This window comes from Centroberyx gerrardi, chromosome 20, assembly GCF_048128805.1.
Source record: "Centroberyx gerrardi isolate f3 chromosome 20, fCenGer3.hap1.cur.20231027, whole genome shotgun sequence".
Lineage (NCBI taxonomy): Eukaryota > Metazoa > Chordata > Actinopteri > Beryciformes > Berycidae > Centroberyx > Centroberyx gerrardi.
In genome coordinates, this window is record NC_136016.1 from 6,021,973 (window position 1) to 6,043,162 (window position 21,190).

General features: G+C 43.5%; 3 protein-coding genes across 3 annotated transcripts; 2 read left to right on the forward strand and 1 right to left on the reverse strand.

Annotated features, from left to right (window-relative positions):
- Window positions 1-1,258: 1,258 nt before the first annotated feature.
- Window positions 1,259-7,616, forward strand: wbp2 (WW domain binding protein 2). Its single transcript, XM_071907776.2, has 8 exons — window positions 1,259-1,433; window positions 2,788-2,896; window positions 3,137-3,272; window positions 3,367-3,459; window positions 3,590-3,736; window positions 3,876-3,998; window positions 4,817-4,893; window positions 6,278-7,616. Exons 1-8 carry the CDS (start codon window positions 1,375-1,377, stop codon window positions 6,323-6,325), a joined length of 792 nt encoding a protein of 263 aa, XP_071763877.1. The 5' UTR covers window positions 1,259-1,374; the 3' UTR covers window positions 6,326-7,616.
- An 8-nt stretch (window positions 7,617-7,624) lies between these two features.
- trim65 (tripartite motif containing 65) lies at window positions 7,625-14,719 on the reverse strand. The gene is made up of 8 exons (XM_071907773.2): window positions 14,683-14,719; window positions 13,765-14,221; window positions 13,511-13,606; window positions 13,201-13,431; window positions 12,943-13,111; window positions 11,956-12,045; window positions 10,644-10,861; window positions 7,625-9,892 (listed from the first exon to the last, which is right to left on the reverse strand). Exons 2-8 carry the CDS (start codon window positions 14,191-14,193, stop codon window positions 9,584-9,586), a joined length of 1,542 nt encoding a protein of 513 aa, XP_071763874.1. The 5' UTR covers window positions 14,194-14,221; window positions 14,683-14,719; the 3' UTR covers window positions 7,625-9,583.
- Window positions 14,720-15,208: 489 nt separating this feature from the next.
- On the forward strand, window positions 15,209-20,530 carry mrpl38 (mitochondrial ribosomal protein L38). Its single transcript, XM_071907774.2, has 9 exons — window positions 15,209-15,307; window positions 16,245-16,433; window positions 16,506-16,637; window positions 16,838-17,040; window positions 17,248-17,320; window positions 17,609-17,654; window positions 18,291-18,449; window positions 18,916-19,052; window positions 20,261-20,530. Exons 1-9 carry the CDS (start codon window positions 15,223-15,225, stop codon window positions 20,395-20,397), a joined length of 1,161 nt encoding a protein of 386 aa, XP_071763875.1. The 5' UTR covers window positions 15,209-15,222; the 3' UTR covers window positions 20,398-20,530.
- The last annotated feature ends 660 nt before the right edge of the window (window positions 20,531-21,190 follow it).

Sequence of the window (21,190 nt, forward strand, 5' to 3'; positions counted from 1 at the left end):
CTGCAACTGTATCAATATATCTACAGTATATCTGTAACTGTATTTGTATTTATATGTAGGCTATATTGATATATCTATATCTGTATCTTAATCTATATGTATTGATAGATTCTTTTAGGTGTGGTGGCAACTCTCTGTAGTCAGGGTCATTTAGTATTCCCATCTATTTAATGGCTGTTCCATAGCACAGGCCAACCTGACATCATTATGAGGGACAGCAGTACATGGAAATACTGTCTGCGTTGTTGCTTTGCATTGGGAACAGGGCAAATTCATAACAGTAATTCTAATGTAATGTATCAGAATCTGATTGATTTCTTGTCCTTGTTCAGTATCAGGCCACAGCTGCCTCCTCTCTGCCAGTGCCACTTTCTGTAAGGAGCAGTGTTTCACAGAATGAGTCAAAGAAAGGTAAGCGGTCATATTGCAAAAGTACCCGCTTCCCTGTTAAAGACGCAACAAGATGCAAATTCATTGTGTGGGTTGGTGAGCAACAGTGGAGGTCTCTCTCTCTCTCTCTCACACACACACACGCACACACACACACACACACACACACACACACACACACACACGTAATTCAGCCGTACGTGAGACAAACTTTCCAGTGAATGTAATCTAAATCTAAATGTTGCAGGGTTGCAGAGTGTGTGAGCACGGATCGTTATCAGACAGATGTTTCGTTGAATTAGGCCCACAAATATTCTAGAAGGCTCAACAGTGAGTTCTAGCTTACTGTTATTCTTGAACTGAATATACTGATAAGGTGAATAGCCTCTGTGCACGTCTGCACATCTAAACACTTTTTGTACATTTGTATGGCCTTCTGTAGACCTGTTAATGTGAATACAATGCATATTTAGCACATCCTGTATATATGCTGTAAATTAAAATATTTTCTTCATATTCTCATTTGTTATCTATACCTTGATTTTTTGTACTAATTGTCATTTTCATGCTGCATATAAGGATTTTTGGTATATTCTCATATTATACATGTGTTATTTTGCACACCCTCATACATGCTGTAATTTATATAGTTTCATCCTTTTCAATCACATATCCACTTAATACCTGCTAGTACTGTAATTGTCATTTGTGTTACGTTTAATGCCCCCGGTTGCTCTTACCACTTCTAATCTTGGAAGTAAAAGCTTCATGCGGAGCACTTGAAGGCAGCATGACGTCACTTTGTGGGCGTTACGCACGTATGGCGGAAGTGCAGGTGCATCACCAGCATCATAACAACAGTTATTACAACGCAGACCAAGTGGGAAAGGTTTCCGAGGCTGGAGATACAATTTCATTCCTGATAGCAGAACACAAGATAATCTTTAATCTTTTTCTTGTCGACGCGTCTAGAGGGACGTCGAAATGGCTCTGAACCAGAACAACTCGGAATCCGGCGGTGTCATCATCAACAACAGTGAAAGGTAGCTTGGGTAACTAGCTAGGTTAGCTGTGTGTTAGGGTAGTTACCGTTACCCCAGCCCCGATAGGTTCAGTTCTCTCTTGTATGGAGAGAACGGTACGCCAAACTCCAGTCAAAAATCTGACAATTTAATGTGGCCTTGCTTACTGACAGAAGTACATGCCAGGTAGAACCAACTTAAGACCTTATCTGAACCGTTAGGAGCCACTATTCCATTCGGCATACATCCAATACACCAAGCAGCATTTATTTCAATAAAATGTTCAACCTTTAGAATCGGTTAGCCTGTTATTCCTACATGCATCTTAACGTTATACCAAAATACATCATGGTGGGCGGTTGCGAGCAGCGTGAACCAGTTGTAAAAGTTGACCTTTTGTTTCAATAAAGTGCATCTTGGTGGATCAGGCGTATGCCGAATTGAGGAGCGGCTCCTAACGATTTATAATAGCACTTCAAACCTGTTCAACCAGGTATGCACCTTTGCCGATGGGCAAGGCCACATTAAAATGTCAGATTTTATGCGTTACGTTCTCTGTGCAAGAGAACGGAGCGTATCGCGGCTACGTTATCCGTAGTCATCATGGCCATCAACCTGTTATATCATCGTTGTAGTCAACTAGCAGGCTTGTGATCTGATCACATTCAGCGTTGCTGCTCATGCATTGTTTTCAAGGTTGTAGCACAAGTACATTCATGTTTTTTCGAGGGTGAAACGCTTAGTGCCATCATGCCGTGACAATAACTTAGTCAGCGGTCAGGGTCCAGTCATTGCAGTGCTGGGCTGCTGCATTGCTTGCTGTCATCATCAGCACGGCTGTCTCCACTGTCTGCACATTGGCTAGCTCAATAATAAGGATTTATAGTCTAGATACAAGTCACTACATTTTACATTAAGTAACACCAGTGGCGGATGTTTCTCGAACGTGCGGGAGCCTCATGTTAAACCCATTATTACTGCTAACCCACGGCCAGTAGTAGGCCAGTGTCACAAGTGTAATCCCTTTACTATTTACTGAAAGTAAGTGACGGGCTATGTTTGGTAACTGGACAGTTGCACAATGGCCCATAATCCACAAGCAGTTTACTCAGAGATTATGACATTTAGGGTTGAGTCATATCATTAACAAAACAAAAACTCATAATAATACAACATTTTTGTATTTTTTTACAATATAGACTGAACCATAACATCTAATAATAACTTTATACCTTGTCAGGGTCTGGGGCTGGTAGGGATCCAGTGTCTAGCTCAAGGACACTTCAGCAGGCCGCATGTTTGCTGATACAGCCTGTTCAAATTTACTATGTTCAATTAATTGATTGTGTTCATTTGTCTCCATTTCTGTCACCAGCGTGTTGATGAACTATGATAACGTGGAGCTGGTTTTCTGTGACGCGGACAGTCTGCCTGAAGCCTTCAGGAAGAGCAAGAAGGGGAGCATCTACCTAACTCCCTACAGGGTAAGAGACGAGACCCAGAGGTCTTAATCTATATTTAGCACAAGCCTCATGGTGACATAACGCTGAGACTATTGACAGTAAGTAAACAACAAAATGCAGAACTCTGATTCTATTTAGGAGTATTAGATTTAGCCTTGCTTTAATATCTCCAGGTCTTACAAGACAATGGGAAAAGTTGAGGATGAGTTTAGAACACATTTGACTGCTGAGATGATGATAGTTGCTGATGTTTTCTGCCAGGTGATCTTCCTGGCTAAGGGGCGGGATGCTCTGCAGTCCTTCATGATGCCCTTCTACCTGATGAAGGGCTGTGAGGTCAAACAGCCTGTGCTGGGGGCCAATTACATCAAAGGCACAATTACCGCTGAGCCTGGAGGTAGGTGTGTGTGTGTGTGTGTGTCTCTCCATGCAGTTAGTCAGTGCATGAAAGAAAGTACACAGTGGATTCCTCTTCTTGTTTTCTCTTCCAGGTGGCTGGGAGGGCTCTGCCTCTTTCAAGCTGGTGTTTGCTGCTGGAGGAGCCATAGAGTTTGGCCAGTACATGCTGCAGGTGGCAGCTCAGGGTACGGTTACAGACCCACAGAAACAGTGCTACATCAAGGACTGTACGATAACTGACACTTGGGGTGATTTTCCTCCATCTTGTCTTTTCATCTTCCATCTTTTTCCCGCCTTGTGCCTTGCGCCTTGCAGCGTCCAGAGGTCAGCCAGTGACTGCTGGGTTTGGTGGATGCCCCTACATGGCTAACGGGGCCTATGCTTGCCCTCCTCCCCCTGCTAATGGGATGTACCCCGCCGGACCCCCGCCCGGCTACACCTACCCCAACCCTCCTCCTCCAGGTACACACACACACTGTTGATTTTACAACGGAGATCTCCACTGAAGAGAAATAAATCCACGGCTAGGTCTAACCCATGCCTGTGAAAGCGCACACGGCATCAAACCTAATCCGCAATGGCGTGTGTTCCTACTGTCCAGGTGGATTCTACCCGAACCCTCCAGCGTTTGACGGCCCCGCGGCGTACATGCCCCCCCCTCCGTACTCTGCTCCTCTGGGCCAGCAGCCCCCACATGACCCAGACCTGCCCTCCACATCAGCAGGTGAGATTATGCAAGGTACTGGTAGGCAACCAGTTGGTATCTACTGGTGTTCACTCTGTGTAATCAGAGTGATCAGCCTGCTGGTGATTGGACTATATTTCAGTATTCCAATCTCTTTTTGTCAGGCAGAAATACAATGTGAACTGATTACCTGCCTGAGGAGCTTAGGCTAACAGAACGGCTATCATCTTTATAATCACTTCTTAAAGCCTTGTAGACTTGTTTTATGTTATGTCTTTTATCATATTGTCTTTTAATATTAGTTTTACCCTCCATTCTTTCCTTTTATCTTGTGATGCCTTCTTATTTTTCCTTGTTTTAATGTATTTCATGAGTTGGTGATTGTCAAAGCACTTTATAAACTTAAAAAAAAGCCACCAATCACATGCTGCATTGCTACTATTCAAACAAACAAATTAACAAATGTGGTATTGATCAGTATTAGCTGATTTACCCATTTCAAAAATCAGCTGGAAGGTATTGGTTGAAAGAATCTCAGCAGAAACGCTCCTTCGCTCCTCAGTGAAACATTTTGCAGCAGCCCCGGCCGCTGAATGATGCCTTTGTTGCTCGTTCAAATCTATCGCCGCCTCTCACTCGCTTCTCCCTCTGCCTCCTCTACCGGCTGCCTCGCTCCCATTTCTCATTTTGTCTTCATTCCCTTTTTTTTCCCCCATCATTATCCCGGCCATTGTAGCTCAGGCTTGATTAGCTCCAGTCATCTCGTGTAGCCCAGGGATTAATCGTAAGACCATGTTTAATTAATGTGAGCTCCCCCCTCCCGCCCCCGTCTCTCTGTCTGTCTCCCTCTCTCCCAGCGGAGGCCAAAGCAGCCGAGGCAGCAGCTAGTGCCAGCTGTGCCACGCTGCCTCCCACACATGTCTACCTACCACAGGTAAGACGCCTGCTGCAGTGTGGCTCCCTCAAACTGCAGCACAACCAGGGTTAAACTGATCCAGCTATGAATTTACTCATACATCGGGGTGATATGGTTCTTTTATTTAACATCAGATATCAGTTAGTCAGTGTGGTCCACCTCTGATATGATGGATATGATGCAGTTTGTTTGATGACATATTTATTGTAGAATTGATCAGTACTACACTGGTTGTCTATGCGAAAAACTTAACATGAATTCAAATGTGACATTTTGATCTGATTGCACACAAGCATTCAGGAATATGTCACTATTACTATTATTATTAATACTGTTTCCAAGCCCAGAAATACAATTCTGGGTGAAACACTGAGTGCACTTCTGGCACGAAAATGGTCAAATTTAAAGATATCAAATATCGGCACAAAATATCAGCTATCAGTTGCTTCAATCCTGAAATATATGTATCAGCCTACAGAATCACATATTGGTCAAACCCTAAATAGAACTAAAGAAATATCAGAAATGATAGCTGATATAGTTTAATCGCATAAAATATCAGCTCTTTGGTGTCTGCTTCCCGGCCCAGCGTCATGCAGGACAGGTCAGAACAGGGCAAAGCATGGCCAGTGACTCCTGCACAGGAAATAGCAGTGAGCCACTGCAGGTCAGTAGCAGTGAAGCAGGGCCCTCCAGACCACAGCAAACCCAGCAAGAAGTCAACTTCAAGCAATATTCCAACTGGTTTTAACTTGGGGGTTATTCGGCACTTGGCTGGCATGAAAACCAGAATATAAACTAATCACCACGATTGGATGCAGCTGGACGAGTTTGTAGCATTCAGATTTTTGAAAATTGCCTGAAAACTGACATTTAACACGTTGGTGAACAGATTTAACAACAGATCCTGCTACTGTGATTTTCAACTGACTGTGGGTCCAATGTTTTAGAACATAATTTAGCCAAATAGCATTTTTATTGATAGAAGAGAACATAGTGGAGGGATACCACTTAGGAGAGATGGTACTGTTTGGGAGACCGGATCTACTTTTATTTTTAAAGTAGAGTAGTAGTAGAAAGGCAAAATAACGGCTAACCAATGACTGCTTTATTGTTTTAAAAGCAGGATCTGTTGTTGAATATGTTCACAAGCGTGTTAAATGTCAGTTTTCAGTCTATTTTCGTGGCCTCATTCAAATGAACGGGAAGTAAAAATCCGAACTCTACAAACTCGTCCCAGCTGCATCTAATCTTGGTGTAGTTTATATTCTGGTTTTCATTGTGGTCAAGTGCCGAATAACCCCCATGTTAAAACTAAGTGGAATATTGCTTTAATCAGAATGGACCATTGCACAGACGTTGAAATCTGCCGTGTCAAATAACTGTTTCCCGTCTTTCCTAGGACAAGCCTCCTCCCTACTCCCCTCCCGAAGACAAGAAGAACCAGTAGACCTGCTTCATCTCGCCCTCGTTCCTTTCTTCCACCCGCATCCTCCATCCCGCTGGCTCACCTCTCCTCCTCTCCTCCCCGTTAACTGGATGCCGGCAAGGCCGAAGTCAACTTTTCCCCTTTGTTTTTCCTCTCTCTCTCCGTCTCCTCCTCTGACTCGTCCCTGTGGTTCTCACCTTCCTCTCACCCTCCGTTGCTTTCCACCTCCGCTCATCCCTCTCTCACATTCCTTTTAATGATTCATAATGTAATCAGCTGTTAGTTCAGCTCCATTCTCCTCGCTAAGACCCCAGACCTGACATAAATTAAAAAAAAAGTATTAATAGCAGTCCTTGAAAGGGATGTGATTGTTTGGGCCAAAGTTGTCAGGATATGGGGGCTATTTTCAATATAGTTCACTGAAGTTTTGTAGCCTGACTAGCCGGCTATTTTAGTATTTGTTGCCTTGCAAGTTGGCTAAAGAAACAAACTGCCACCCCACAGTAGATTTAGCTACGCTGTGAAGCTCACTTAGAACTTTCTACGACTGTTTGTCTATCAAACTAGACGGAATGGAATGACGTAATTCCTTTGCTAACCAATCCAGAGGCGAGCTGAACGCAGTGTTTTATTTTTCTATAATTTCTTTGTGTGTACAGGCTTTTAATATGTCGACTTTAAAAAAAAAAAAAAGGAGATATTTTTCTCGGTAACACTAACCTATAAAATGAGATGCTTTTGTAAAGATAGCTGGTCGCGGGGTGGGCCGGTCTGCTTCGACGTGTTCTAGCGGATGAGAGGACCACAAAGATTAGAGCAGCGCAGAGCCCCGGCAGTGAATCCCTGATCCTGGATTAGACTAGAGAGCGAGCGCGGCCCGGGCCCCGGAGGGACACGCTGCCAGGAGGGATTATCGTTACACTGTGCGGTCGCCCAATGATGTCACGTCCTGTTTTGTCACGCCTCTGAACATTCGAGAACACACGCGCGCGCGGTCAGACGCTCGACTCGCCGGCCCGCTTCACCCTCCACTGTTCTAATGTACATTTCACTCTCGAACCTAACGATCAAAAAAAACACACGTGGGCTCGTCGGAGGATCTTCTCTATGTTTCTACTTTTCGTGGTTGTGATCTTAACTGACATGTTTGAGGTCGATCTTTAAATCTGATCCGAGCACCTTAGCGTCTGGGCCTCTACTCTTCCTTCCTCTATTGTCACTAATCTATATACTGTATCTGTGGCACATCCGTGGCTGATTCTTTGCACTTTCAGAACGCTATGCATCGGGCCCCTGTTTGCTCTGTCATGGCTGTGTGTATATTAATAAAGCTCTGTATTTATTTCAAACTAATTTATTGAGTAATTTATTTTAAACGGCAAAAAAAAAAAAAAAAAGTAATGTGGACAAAACAAAGCATGATCTCAACAGCAACTAATGCATGTATGCATTGGATTGGATTTTATTAAATGGATTCTTGATTCATGTGAAATGTGAGTGTTTTTGTGTTCATTTCTACGCTAAATATTGCTATATCACACGTTGATGGGTGGGTTTACTGAATGTCCACTTTCAAAACAGCATAGTGCATTAGCATAAACATCTATTCCATAGTCAGCAGGGGGTTAAGGTGAAATGTCATCCGGCTTTAGCAGCCTTGAAATGTGCTTTTCCCTTCTCGCTCAGTCAGTAGTCCTGGTCTGTGCTTCCGGACAACTTGTGCAAATCCACAACAGTTTTCCCAAAGACTGGTGTCTGATGTCCTGAGCCTCCAGTTCTTCAACATTCCAAGGTCACAGCTATGCTTTCTGAGTGCTCATGGTAAAGTCAAAAAGGCCAAAAGCCCATTAAAAACATCTGTACAGTACAGCAGATTCCATCAAAACACCGTCAGCATCACAGGTTTGGGATTGTAACATCAGGGCGACTGGTTTGTGCATTCCTGTTAAGATCCCAAGATTTAAGAAGTGGTCCGTTTTCGGCTATGTATCCTCAGTAGCAATGCACAACCTCACGGTGATTCGGGTTTCACCTACATCTCTTATGGGAGAAAGAAAGGAGTTGCAGATTTAACAGGACAAAGTCTCACATCCCATGAGTGGGCCCACTACACCTTGGAGTGGCTTATTGTCCTACACAGGCCACATGATCAAGCGGCTCGCTTCCTTCTGTGGATTGAATTCTACCTCCAGAGTGGAGCGGTCGGACTGGACAAAGACAGTGGTCAGTCACAAGCTTGGATCCAATGAGTTAGAACAAAGAAGAGACTATACTATCATGGATATTAAGAATTTGGCATATGTGCAATACAAGTTGGCAACATACACTATCACCCTTGAAAGGTTGTGCATTTGTAAAAACAACCATATTGTATATGTGCCACGTTCCAAAATCTGTGTCAATGACAATATGGTCTTCTCCTTTGTCCAATCAGGAAAAAAATACAGGGTTGACCAGTTTTAGTTCTAGCCCACCACTGGCAAAGCAACACAATGGGTAAACTGCTGCACTCATGTGCCCATCAGAGGCTCATGGTTTCTAATTGGCCAACAAGCACTCATATTATTCATGTAAGCCTGAAAAGATAAAAATAAGAAAAAACACGAGTTTCACAAAGAGTGAACACTCATTATGAATCTTAGGAATGCTTGTTGTCCAATTCTGTTGATTGGAAGTCCTAGACATGGATTTTACTAATCACTGATGTATGATTTTATAATTTGAGCCACTGCCCACTTGTGACACATACCTGTAAGCCCACCCACCAGTAATGAATACTTATTGCTTTGCGGTAGACCAAGAAAACTCAAAATAATATTGTGTAGACTTAAGTAGGCTAAGCTGACTTAGCCTATCTGAAAAAGCACATCTAATCTATCTAAAGTTCAAGATTATTTCATTCATACTTAGAAAAAACAAAAGTGCTGGCCTTGAACTAGAACCTTCACACCCTAAAGCTGTTTAGGTCCAGAGTTTGTGACCACTGCCTCAGGTATGTCACTGCCATATGGTGAATAAGAACACTAATTAGCCAGGGCCAATTAGCCAGTTGTTGGGAGAGGATGCCCCTAACTTTTCATACAGTCAGTTCTTCTTCTAGCTAAAACATGTTAAGATGAGAGCCATTATAAAGGGGGAAAAAAGAAAGATAAAAAAAATCTCCTAAATGGTTAAGGGCATCTTCTACCTTGAGCCAGCTAGGGCCCGTATTTGATAGTGCTTCTTCTCAGGTCATCGCTGATCACTGAACTCCTTTCTTCACCTCTTTCGCGGGTCGGCTCATGTGGAGCAGAGGGTGATGCTGACGCCCTCCCCTATCCAGCAGGCGGGGAACAGCTCCTGGGTGAAGGCACAGTGGAAAGCGTGGAGCCTGGTCTGCCCGTCCCCGTAGTAGGTCAGCGTCCCCGCCTCGTAGTCCAGCAGCATGCCGATGCGGCTGTGCTGGGAGTGGCCGACCACCGTCTCCCGGCGGCCGTTGTGCCAGGCGCTGAGCTGCCGCTCGTCCAGCTGCAGGCTCCAGGACAGCTCGTTCATCCCCACCATGCACCGCTTGCCCTTCTCCTTCCTGGGGATGGTCTCGTAGGTCACCTGGCGAGAGAGCGGCTCGGTGTGAGCGGCGCAAAGAAACTCCTTCATAATACTTATGTCCTAAGCATCACATTCCATGCTGTCCTGTAGCGGACCCTAAGCAAACCAGTGGATCTGTATCAAACAGGCTCCTGATTGGCTGCCTCTTACACTAGCTCTACACAAAGCAGTGGAGCCTAAACTTCTGTAAACTTTGACATATTTCTATGAAAAATACATTTTACTTAATTTGGCCAGGAAAATTATTATTAGCAGATAATGTCTTTAAGTTTACTTGTCCTGCCAAAAAGTTATTAAAATATACACATACATTACCAGTCAAAAGTTTGGACACATTTACCATTTTCAACATTTTAGAATAATAGTAAAGACATCAAAACTATGAAATAACACAAATAGAATTATGCAGCAACCAAAAAAGTGTATATTTTAGATTCTTTAAAGTAGCCACCCTTTGCCTTGATGGAAAGGCAATGGCTTTGGAAAGAAATTCATACATAGGCATCAACTTCACTATTTATATTTATCTAAGAAACACATTTCAAGCATTTAAGCATAAGCCTTTACATCAAAATGACTTTAAGATAATGAGAAACAGTACATTCAATCAGGAGTGTCCAAACGTTTTGATGCCTGAAACCTGTTCATATCAGCCTGACAAATCAAATCTTGCACTCATTATATCAAAAATGTTACGATCCTCTTTGACATGAACTACAATGTGTAATTGCAACATGCAGGGCCTCTTTACCCCGAGATAGGCCCATGGCTTGGACACCTCCAGCTCCCAGTAGTGCTGTCCGTGGGTGAAGCCCTGAAAGCAGAGCACCTGCCAGGTGTGGTCGAAGCGGGCCTCGTGGGCGGGGACGGGCCGGGGCCCGGAGGTCAGGTGCTCCGCCCTCCGGTTTTCCTGGGACAGAAGTAGGTGCCCGTTGGCCGTGCGAGGGTCAAAGGTCAGAGAGCATCTGTCTGTAATAATGAAGAATGGAATCATCCACAGATTCAAGGAGGGGCTGATATACACGCTCTGACGCAATGGCTACACTGAATCGTCACATCTTCTTCCAAAGCCCTGGTGCTAAAATGGCCAAAGGCAATACTAATCAATGTCTAATACAGTTTGCAGTCCTAGCCATTACATATCAAATCTAAACTAGAACACACTCGGACAGCAGAACCTCCGCCAACGCTGAACAAATATCAAACCTGTTACACCCAAGGTATCCTTAAATTTTAAGTGAACATGATTTCTTTAATGAGAGAGAGAGAGAGAGAGAGAGAGAGAGAGAGAGAGAGAGAGAGAGAGAGAGAGAGAGAGAGAGAGAGAGAGAGAGAGAGAGAGAGAGAGAGAGAGAGAGAGAGAGAGAGAGAGAGAGAGAGAGAGAGAGAGAGAGAGAGAGAGAGAGAGAGAGAGAGAGAGATGACATGTGACAAAGGTCCCATGCCAGATCTGAACTCCGGATGTCACAGTTACATGGTTTGTGACTTAACCAACTGAGCCACCAGGACGCCCCAAATTGACTTCTTGACCCTACAAAAATGCCCTTAGGATCTGGAATCAAGTCTTTCTCTGTTAGATTCACAGTTCTGGCTAAAAAACGATAATTGTCTCGTCATGGAAATCCAGATCACCACCAAGATCTAATCAGTTGCACCATGGCCCAATGCCTATCTGTCCACCACATTTCCTGGAAATCATAGGTTTTTCAGACTAGAATTTATAACCTCCTCCTCTCCTCTCCTCTCTCCTCTCCTCTCCTCTCCCCTCTCCTTGTCTCCTCTCCTCCTCTCCTCTCCTTGTCTCCTCTCCTCTCCTCTCCCCTCTCCTCTCCTCCATGGTGGGACACACAAACACACAAACCGCTCTCCAATTATAGTTATGGGATGGGATATCCTGCTGACAGACAGACAGACAAACACACTAACAGGGGTGAAAACATAATAATAAATGACTCTCCATCTTCTGTCGTCTACCGCTGCACTCCTCGTAAGCTGCTCTGGATAAGAGCATCAGCTAAATATCTAAAATGTGAATGTAATGTAAAATGTGTGATGGGACTTACAAGCGCTGAGGCCCTCCTTCCCAGTAGGGTGGCACGGAGCAGCGGGACTGGGAACCACAGCCAGGACTGGACGCTTATCCTGAGGAGAACCTGGAGACCACATGACCAGCATGAGAACAGTAAGTAAAATGTCACAGATGGGAAAAGGGAAAAGAAAGGGTAGAAAAGCAATAAAGAGAGTTTCTTATACTATTACTTTACTCTTTCTTTACCACTTTGTTGTTCCTAACCCCACTAACTAATTCCAAGATGAAACTTTAATGATCCACATAGGGAAACTGGGTCGTTTCAGTGGCCAAAGAGTAATACGATACAGCAAAGAAAAACAAATAAGGATCGGGTAAATGGGGCTATAAAACAACAACTGGAACTTCCAGCACATATTTAAGTAGAAATGTATGAATAAAATGTAGGAAAATAATATTAATTCAAGCATTATGATTGGTGTGCAAAAAACAAAAAAACAGCAGAATACATATTCCAATACAGAACTGATGGAAAAAAGTACAATTATACAGAGAAAAAATTAAACATATCATCGCTGTCGGATAAAAGCCTCACAACTTTATGTTTTATCTGCAACTGAGGGATTCCATAGTCCTCTATGGGTTGAGAAGTTTCTACAACTGTTGTGTTTATGAAACCTTTTCAAAACCAATTACATAAACTCAAAAATGCATGGTCATCAAGCCAGAAATAAGGCTGTTTTTCTTTGTTCTTGAAAAGATGACATTTTACAAGGTTTTTTACCTGATATGCCGTAGGTAAAAACATCAAAATATATGCGATATATGACAAATGAGAAAGAAATATGAGAATATGAATGAGATAAATATGTGAATTCACATCTTATATACACATTAACAGGGCAACAAATACTACTAAAGTATTACAAAATAAATGCATGCCCGACAATAACTCAGAACCGAACTGCTGGCAGCTCAGGTTAAGTGGACCTGATGAGACAACAGGCCAGAAGCCGGTCACCTTGCTTGTCCTGACCCACAGCGGTGCACACAGCTTTCTCCAGGTCCTCCGACACCAGCTTGGAGACCCGGGACAGGACGTCCGTGACGCCGTTTAGCCGATCCTGCAGGTTAGGCGTTACCTCCACCGGAATGTCCTGGAAACGCGGAACCTCCACCAGCAGCGATTCCTGTGAAGAGATAGGCATTGCAGGGAAACAGGTCACAGGACCCGCTGTCATTTCTAGCGGCGACAAAGCGAAGAGGCAGCGACGCAAACCTTGATGAGCTGAGTGTCAGAGAGGTTATGCAGGGCTGCTATCTGGACTTGGCTCTCTCGGAGCTTCTGGGCCCGCTCCTGAAGTTCGGCTAGCCTAGCCTCCGCCTGGGAGAGGGCATCCTCTTTCTCCTCCTCTATGAAGTGCTCCGTGGCCTCCTGCTTCTCAGCCAGCACTTTCATCAGTGTGGAGAACTTGGTGTTCACCCAGGCTGAAGTCTGCTGTAGAGTCACCTATTGATGGAAAAGGCTGAATTATGTACCTGCTTGGAGGACTTGGAGGAATGGAAGACGGCTTAAATCAGGAACTTACCTTGGCTTTGCTGATGTTCTCAGTAAGCTCGCCAATACTTTTCTCTGTCTCTTCCAGGAGTTTTCCCGCCTCCATACTCTTCCTTTGCAGTAGCAGCTGGAGACAAATGCATCAGAATTGGACAGTAGGCTCTATATAACCAAAATCATGTCATCTAGCCAAATGAAGACAACTTAACACCAGTTCAGTTTATGACTGGCAGTGTCCTCTGCTGGTCTCTGCTGTTTTAAACTTGAAAATGTGTGTTTGTATACCTCTTGATTTTCCCTTTCTGCCTCCAACAACAGCATCTGATGGTTCGCGCATTCGGAGATGGCACACTCGCAGCACACAGACATTTTGTCCTGCTTGCAGTAATACACCAACGGCTTCTTATGGCGATCACACAGCATCATGGCCCTCGCCCCTTCACTCCCCCTCATAAGCGACTCTCTGCAGGAGGGGTTGGTGCTGTTCGCAGCCTCGGTCAAGACGGAGAGGGACACGTTGCGCTTGAGAATGGGCCTGGTTGGGAATTTCTCGTTGCAGAAGGGGCACTGAGGTCCGACATCTGCCTTGCTCTGTGTGTCCCAGTGAACCGTGATGCACTTCTGACAGAAGGTGTGACCGCAGGGGATGGTGACAGGGACTCTGAACCGGTCCAGGCAAATGGCGCAGGTCAAATTTTGATTCTGACACTCCATCTCTGAAGAATGAGCACACACCTTATCTCTGTGAAGGGAGAACAGGTTGGTCATGATGTCATACAGTTCAATAGTGTGGTGAAAGTACCTGGCCTGTCTCACCTTTGTGTATTAGTGGCTACTATCACAATTTTAAATCTATTACATGAGTATTGATTGAGGGGAGGGCAAACTTTAGCTTAAATGCTTGTCCTCATTACTGATACTACCATATAACAGGCTGTGCAGCAGTCATAGCCATGGTCAAGCAGCAATATAGCTGATCAGTACAGGTGGTAACGTTAGCTAACACACATTAACTTAGCCAACTGGAAGGAAGAGCTAACGTTAGCTAGCCTCGGTTCAAGTCAATTTACGTTAGCTAGGACTCTGGGCGGCATGAACTAGTGAATATAGTCCAGTTTAGCGATTTAGAGTCTAGACCATTGCCCCATTTTGTAATCCCCCCCATCGACATCTCACAATGATAATACTATAACTGATTCTTACCAGTTCAATACATTCATGCAGAGCATCTGATTGTGTGAATACAGAGGGTCGTCAGTTGAAGCTTCACTGATGACGATATACGCAAAAATGCTGCCTTCAGGTCCTGTCGGGAAATACGGGTGAACGGTTGAACACACACGAACGACCCAACAAAGTAATCAATAAATAGGACGGTCAACGTGGGAGTGTTTGTATGGTACCCGAGTTGCCGGCAGTTGACGTTTCGGGAGCGGACAGAATAGAAGCTGTGTCACCAATTAATGGTAAAAGTGATGCATATACAACCACTTTTGTCAAAAGATCAATCATATGACTGACATGGATTTTCTTCTCTACATTCTGCCACCACAGCACAGAGTAACGTTAACTCTATATCACTGGATTTCCAAAATAAAACAACACATACTACAAAATAACCTTTGTTACCTCGTCCATTTTCTTATTATTTGCAACTAAAAGCACTTGACAGCACGACAAGTCGTATTTACGACTTCCACCACTGAAGGCAGCAAAGCAGCGATCAACGTCACTCTATCCAAGATGGCGTTGCGCATGGTGTGCACCGCTGCCTTAAAGACTGGGACAGATTTAGGGGTCAATAATGCCAGGACATTTGGTACAACAGGTATGATAACTGTAGTACTGTGTTATATTGGGTTCAAATTGAGGGGTGGCGTGCCCGGGTCATTTACTGTGTACCACGCGTTTGTATTGTGCATGTTTAGTTAGGTCAAGTAGCCCTGGCTTGAAGCGAGCCCTGATGCCAAACTCCATACATATATGACAATTTAATGTGACCTTGCTCGTCGTCAAAGGTACATATATAGTAGAACAAAGTCAATATCTTTTTGCCAATCGTTAGGAGCCACTCACCAATTCGGCATCCATCGAATCCACCAAGCAGCACTTCACCTTTACGAATTCGTACACAATGCTCGCTACCGCCCAACAAGGTGGTATTATTTTGGTGCAAGAAGATTGGGGTACAGTAGGCGAACCAAATATAAAAGCTGAAATATTACTGAAAGCGCTACTTTATGTATTAGATGTGATGTTATACAGTTACCGGATAAACGTTATATTGAAGAGAGTAACAACAACAAGACCACATAAAACTACCAGATTTTTGAATGGAGTTTGGCACGTAACGGGTAGCTTGTAGCTACTTAAGCCAGCTGTCAATGAGTAACATTGAAGAGTGGGTTTATCATTTGTTTTAGTGATGTTAGGGATATGGTGAGATGACTTTACTATTTGGGGGTTGAAATGATTTTCAAATCACCACGGAGCATCTTCTTCACCGTATTTGCTGTCATAGAGGGTGAATACTAGCCACCACCCCAGCATCACTTACCTGAATGGACAGGCTCATGTGGGGTGCTACCTACCTCCAAAATTGTGCATGACAGCTTGGAAAAAGTAGACAATATCATGAGGTGCTTTCTACTCAGCAGTTGCGGGTAAATTAGATCACATGAGACCTAGTGATCCCTTGGGGAAATTGGGTACACACGAAAAATACCATCATCTAACAAGACTTTTGGGATGTTTACATACAACAGCATTCTTGTGCCGATGGACCCCTCCATTGGGTCCAATGCCAAATGAGGATATTGACCATGAAAACCTGGAATCGTTAGAGAAGTATCGCAGCTACACTCGTTACTTCAGACAGGCAGAGGAGGCAAAGAACAAGGCGGTCTGGTGGAACACCTACAGAAAGCACGTGGAGAAAAGAGACCCTGAGCATGGTAAGTATTTCATTTTGCGGTCATTAAATCTATCACCGCTTCAGAGTCTTAGGGTGTGTTGTTGTGGCGCAGGTGCAGAGCGGGTGGACATCGGACTGCCACACTGCCGACCCTACAGGATCAAAGAGGCAAGGGAGAGGAAGCAGGTGGTGAAGGAGAACAAGAAGAACGTGGAGCTGGAGAGGGCGTCCCGTTTGCGCACATGTAAGCCTGCCCAGACCGACCATAAACTGAATCCTTGAGCTTCTCTAATGGATAGATTTAATCTTCCTTACAGTTTGAGATGTGCGCTTGATGTTGCGCGTTGTTTTGTTTTGGAATCTTAGCTTAGTTCATATTCAGCTTGCAGCCCTGCATGTTGCCCACTTGTCTTGTATTAAACGTTCAGTCTTCTGTCCCCACAGTCAAGATCCCTCTGGATCGAGTGCAGGAAACCTGGGAGAAGAGCAGCGGTCCATTTCATGTACAGAGACTGGCAGACCACTACGGAGTCTTCAGAGACCTCTTCCCCATGGCCTATTTTCTACCTCACGTCTCACTCCGGGTCAGCTATGGCCAGGACAACAGCGGCCAAGTGCATTATGGGAATCGGCTGACACCTACTGAAGTAGGTTAAAGGAATGGGAGTTTAATCTTGATCTTGTTCTCCGAATGATGTTTTGAGGGATGACGCCCCTTAAAGTCTTGCTGCCTTTTCTCACCCCTCATTCCGTCCCGACATCCTGCATCCTTATTTAATTTTCTTCACTTTTTCTTTTCACTCTATCCAACTTTATGTGTATTCCCTGACTGTGCTCCATGCTCTATCTTGTAGGCAGCATCTGGTCCTCAGGTCAGCTTTGAGGCAGAGGAGGGCTCTCTGTGGACGCTGCTGCTCACCTGTCCAGGTCAGTGTCTTTTTGGAAATAACATCAGCTATGACTGAAAAACACGGGAGCCAGTTAATGTCTGTGGAAAATTCCTTCTTTTTCCTAAAATCAGGATGATTTTTGTGAACTGAACACAACTGCCTTTTACTGCATTCCCCATCATATTTTGTTATTCTAATGAAAATCCACATGGAGGCACTGTATGACTAGATAGTGAATATGAGGTTAGTGTCTTTGTCTGTAGGGATCAACCGTCACAATAGACAAATTATTAACATTTTATGGCTTGTGTCTTGTCTTTTTCAGATGAGCATCTCCTTGACAGTGAGGGGGAGTATGTGCACTGGCTAGTGTAAGTATTACAGCCCCAATTTTTTTTTTTTTTTTTTTTTTTTTACAATATTCTCAAATAACTTAACATGACATGGACTTGGATCACTTTTGTCATCTCATAAAAATTACTACATTTTCAAAAGCTTTACTTAACCAGGCAGTTCAGTGAAGGGTAAATCGACTCAAAGATCATTTCCCAGACAACAATATGTGCTCAGTCACCTTGGTTTAGTGATGTGACTTCACCAAATTTTAAGTAATGCAGTCTTCCACATCTCCTTTTTCTGAATGCCTCTTGAGAAAGGCCCATCATAGTGATTGCACATTATGATAATTTCACAGAGGATGTAGTGGAGGAGAAACCCACCTAAACTCAGCTTACCCACCTTCATCAGCTAATGTAAATCTTTGATATAAATCCATTGTATACCTTCTAGTAACTAGTATCAGATTGATTTAAGTGGAAAATGAAAACAAGTTCTTTTCAAGAATATAAAATATATGTGATTAGAAGACAGTTTTTTCTAAGACTCATTTTGTTTGTCCATATTTGTTGCCGTTTGCCTCACGGTGATCACGGGAGTTCACTCTTTACCCAGTTTCTATCTGCCGCTACGTCACTGATCCTGAACCTGTGTCTCCTGTGTCTCTGCAGGGGGAACATACCGGGGGGCGCGGTGCAGTCCGGGGACGAGTTGTGTCACTACCTGGCTCCCTTCCCTGCCAAAGGAACAGGCTTCCACCGCTACATTTACGTCCTCTTCAAGCAGGACGGACCCATCGACTTCCAAGGAGACGTCAGGCAGTCTCCGTGGTGAGCGACAGCATCACTGCACAGGAATGAAGTTTATGCTCGTAGCACGTTTCATATTGTTAAATATCATGGCCAGATCATTCATGTTACTGCAGAATAACCCATTTTATCAGCCTAAATCATGAAGTCGGGGCTGCCATACAGAAAAGCGTTACATGTTACATGGTTTGTGGGTATTGAAGTTGCAGGTTTTCAAATAGTTACCTAAAGATGCATTTTGTAGCTTTAATAAAGATAGAAAAATGGAGAAAATCTTTCAAAAAGAGGACATTTTTCAGTCCTCACTTGGAAAAGTTTTTTTTTTTAAGCATTAGGGGCTCAGTTAGTGTGAGAGTTAGGGTTGGCTGAGGTTAAGGAATGTAAGACAGCGGATTGTATTCACAAGCATAATATAAACTTGTGTGTTTATGTATGTATCTTGTTTCATATAGAAACACACTGAGCATGTTTTGTCCCTCCTACCCAGCCACTCTCTGGTGGATCGTACATTTAAGACGGTGGATTTCTACAGGAAGCACCAGGACAACATGACACCGGTAGGCCTGGCTTTCTTCCAGTGCCAGTGGGATGAATCCGTCACCAACACCTTTCACAACACACTCGGTAAGTCCCCACACACACACTTTCACACACACAAACACAGCGCAGGCATGGTCGTTTTCCTGCTTCAAAGTCAGGCCAGGCCATTGCAGCAACACCAACACCAAAAAAAAGACCCTTCCAATAAAATCCTTACTCACATCTTCGATTACCTACAAGTGGTTGTGATTAGACAGGGACTTTCTAGCCTTCTGGCAAATCCAGTTAATATTTTTGAATGATCAGTAAGGAGTCAGTTACTATTAGCTGAGTTGGGACCTCATTGAGTTTTACACTGGGTTTTCACAATATGACTTTCACAATGATTTAAGGTGCAAGTTTTGCCATCCCGATGGGATTTCAAGTTAAGGGGAAGTCTGCGCCGATGGTTGGCATAGCTAATGTTGTTGTAGGGTTCTGCTGGGGAACCCCATCACAGACGATTCTTGTATGTGATGCTCCTCGTCAAATGTGAGCCCTATTCTTAGATTATCTACAGGTTTATGCAACTGTACAACAGAGAGACTAGCAATCTGCTAAAGTTTGTCATTAAGTGTTACATGCTTCCTGATTTCACAGCCTGTTAGGTTTAAGGCCTTTAAAAAGTATTAAAATACCTTAAATGCAATCATTAAAGGTCTTTATTTTTCACAATGTAATAGCAGGTTTATTTTTTAATTAAGTTTAATTTGAATGCAAATATGAAATCAGACACTGGTACTGACAGAGATATCTAGTCGAAGTAGAGTTGGACAGGAAGGCAAACAGAATAAGGCAAATGCTATGAATTGTGTAGTTTCAGCAAAAAATGTTAACGGGACCAGCAGTAGTGGACAGAAATGGTGAAAAGTAGGGTACTGAACTGGCCATCTGCTATTGGCTGGTCTTTGTGCCAGGTGATGTCACCTTCTATAAAGTACAACAGGTGGTGACATCACCTGGCACAAAGACCAGCCAACAGCAGACGGCCAGTTCATTACCCTACTTTTCACCATTAGGTGTCAGGCTTCACCACATTTGGGTTTGGGGTTTAGTAAAAATTTGAGTTTCTGAAATCTGCAGAAACCCTGTAGTTGATAGAAATGCAAAATTCACAATTTGGACAAAAGACTTGTACAAGACCTACATTCAGAAGTGTCTCAGAGGAGATGCAGACTGAATTTAGCGTGTGTGAGGATTGCTTGTCTTTCAGTAATTAGAAGTCTGATCGTTGACTCTGTTTCTCCCTACAGACATGAAGGAGCCGGTGTTCGAGTTTGTTTGGCCTCCAGTCTACCACCCTCCACAGGTCAAGTACCCACATGGACAGCCTCTACGCTACCTGGACAGATACAGAGATGGAAAGGAGCATACCTATGGAATATATTGATTATGAAACACACGCACACGATTGACAACCTCTGCATCACATCTTCTCACAAATGTGGAATTACGGTTGACTTATATATGTGTTAATATAATAAAGCATTTTTTGTATTCATGTCAAGAGTATCTAGATTTCAGTATCTTCGTCTGTATTTTCCATTTATTGTGACTGTAACCCTTCTTGATAGTGGGAAAACTGTCTTGGTCAACGTACCTGCTCTTCTAAACATTCAGACAAGTTGACGGTAACAACGAAAAATGGTTGTTGATGACCCAAACACCATACAAGGTCTTGAATGGAATAATTATGCATTTATGCTCATCCTCTATCATTAGGAGAATTACAACTTTTTTTTTCTGCCATTTTGCCTCTCTGACAAAGTTTCTACCAGACCTTTCTCCTTGCACCAATGGAGTGCTAAGACAAAATCTGGAGACAGCTGTTCTTTACCTCACCTGAAACATACACTAATATATACAGTATGTCTATAAAGTTGTAAAAATAAACAACTGCACATCTGTATCCTGTAGACAAACTACTTCTGATCTAACTCTCACTACTGAGCTGCCATAAGGGAAGTGAATACAAATACTCGGTTCATTTCAAGACATTTAATTTACTCATTTTATCTCCACCATTGTCATTAGTGTGCCTGTGATATATATATTAATTCCCTATATTATTTTAAGTACCACCAAATGTGGTTTGGGAACATGTCTGTTTTTAATTTCTACATAGTTTAAACCAGTGGTTCTCAAAGTATGGCCCGGGGACCTCAAAGGGTCCGTGAGAGGGT

What these genes read in the sequence shown, in the direction of transcription:
- wbp2 (XM_071907776.2), top strand. Translation starts at nt 1,375, where the DNA reads ATGGCTCTGAACCAGAACAACTCGGAATCCGGCGGTGTCATCATCAAC. An exon ending in CCTGCCCTCCACATCAGCAG is followed by an intron (nt 3,999 to 4,816) that starts GTGAGATTATGC and finishes CCTCTCTCCCAG; the next exon opens with CGGAGGCCAAAGCAGCCGAG. An exon ending in CACATGTCTACCTACCACAG is followed by an intron (nt 4,894 to 6,277) that starts GTAAGACGCCTG and finishes CGTCTTTCCTAG; the next exon opens with GACAAGCCTCCTCCCTACTC.
- trim65 (XM_071907773.2), bottom strand. Translation starts at nt 14,193, where the DNA reads ATGGAGTGTCAGAATCAAAATTTGACCTGCGCCATTTGCCTGGACCGG. An exon ending in CAGAAAGGGAAAATCAAGAG is followed by an intron (nt 13,607 to 13,764) that starts GTATACAAACAC and finishes ATTTGTCTCCAG; the next exon opens with CTGCTACTGCAAAGGAAGAG. An exon ending in GAAGGAGGGCCTCAGCGCTT is followed by an intron (nt 10,862 to 11,955) that starts GTAAGTCCCATC and finishes TCATTATTACAG; the next exon opens with ACAGATGCTCTCTGACCTTT.
- mrpl38 (XM_071907774.2), top strand. Translation starts at nt 15,223, where the DNA reads ATGGCGTTGCGCATGGTGTGCACCGCTGCCTTAAAGACTGGGACAGAT. An exon ending in GAAAAGAGACCCTGAGCATG is followed by an intron (nt 16,434 to 16,505) that starts GTAAGTATTTCA and finishes GTTGTGGCGCAG; the next exon opens with GTGCAGAGCGGGTGGACATC. An exon ending in GCTGCTGCTCACCTGTCCAG is followed by an intron (nt 17,321 to 17,608) that starts GTCAGTGTCTTT and finishes TGTCTTTTTCAG; the next exon opens with ATGAGCATCTCCTTGACAGT.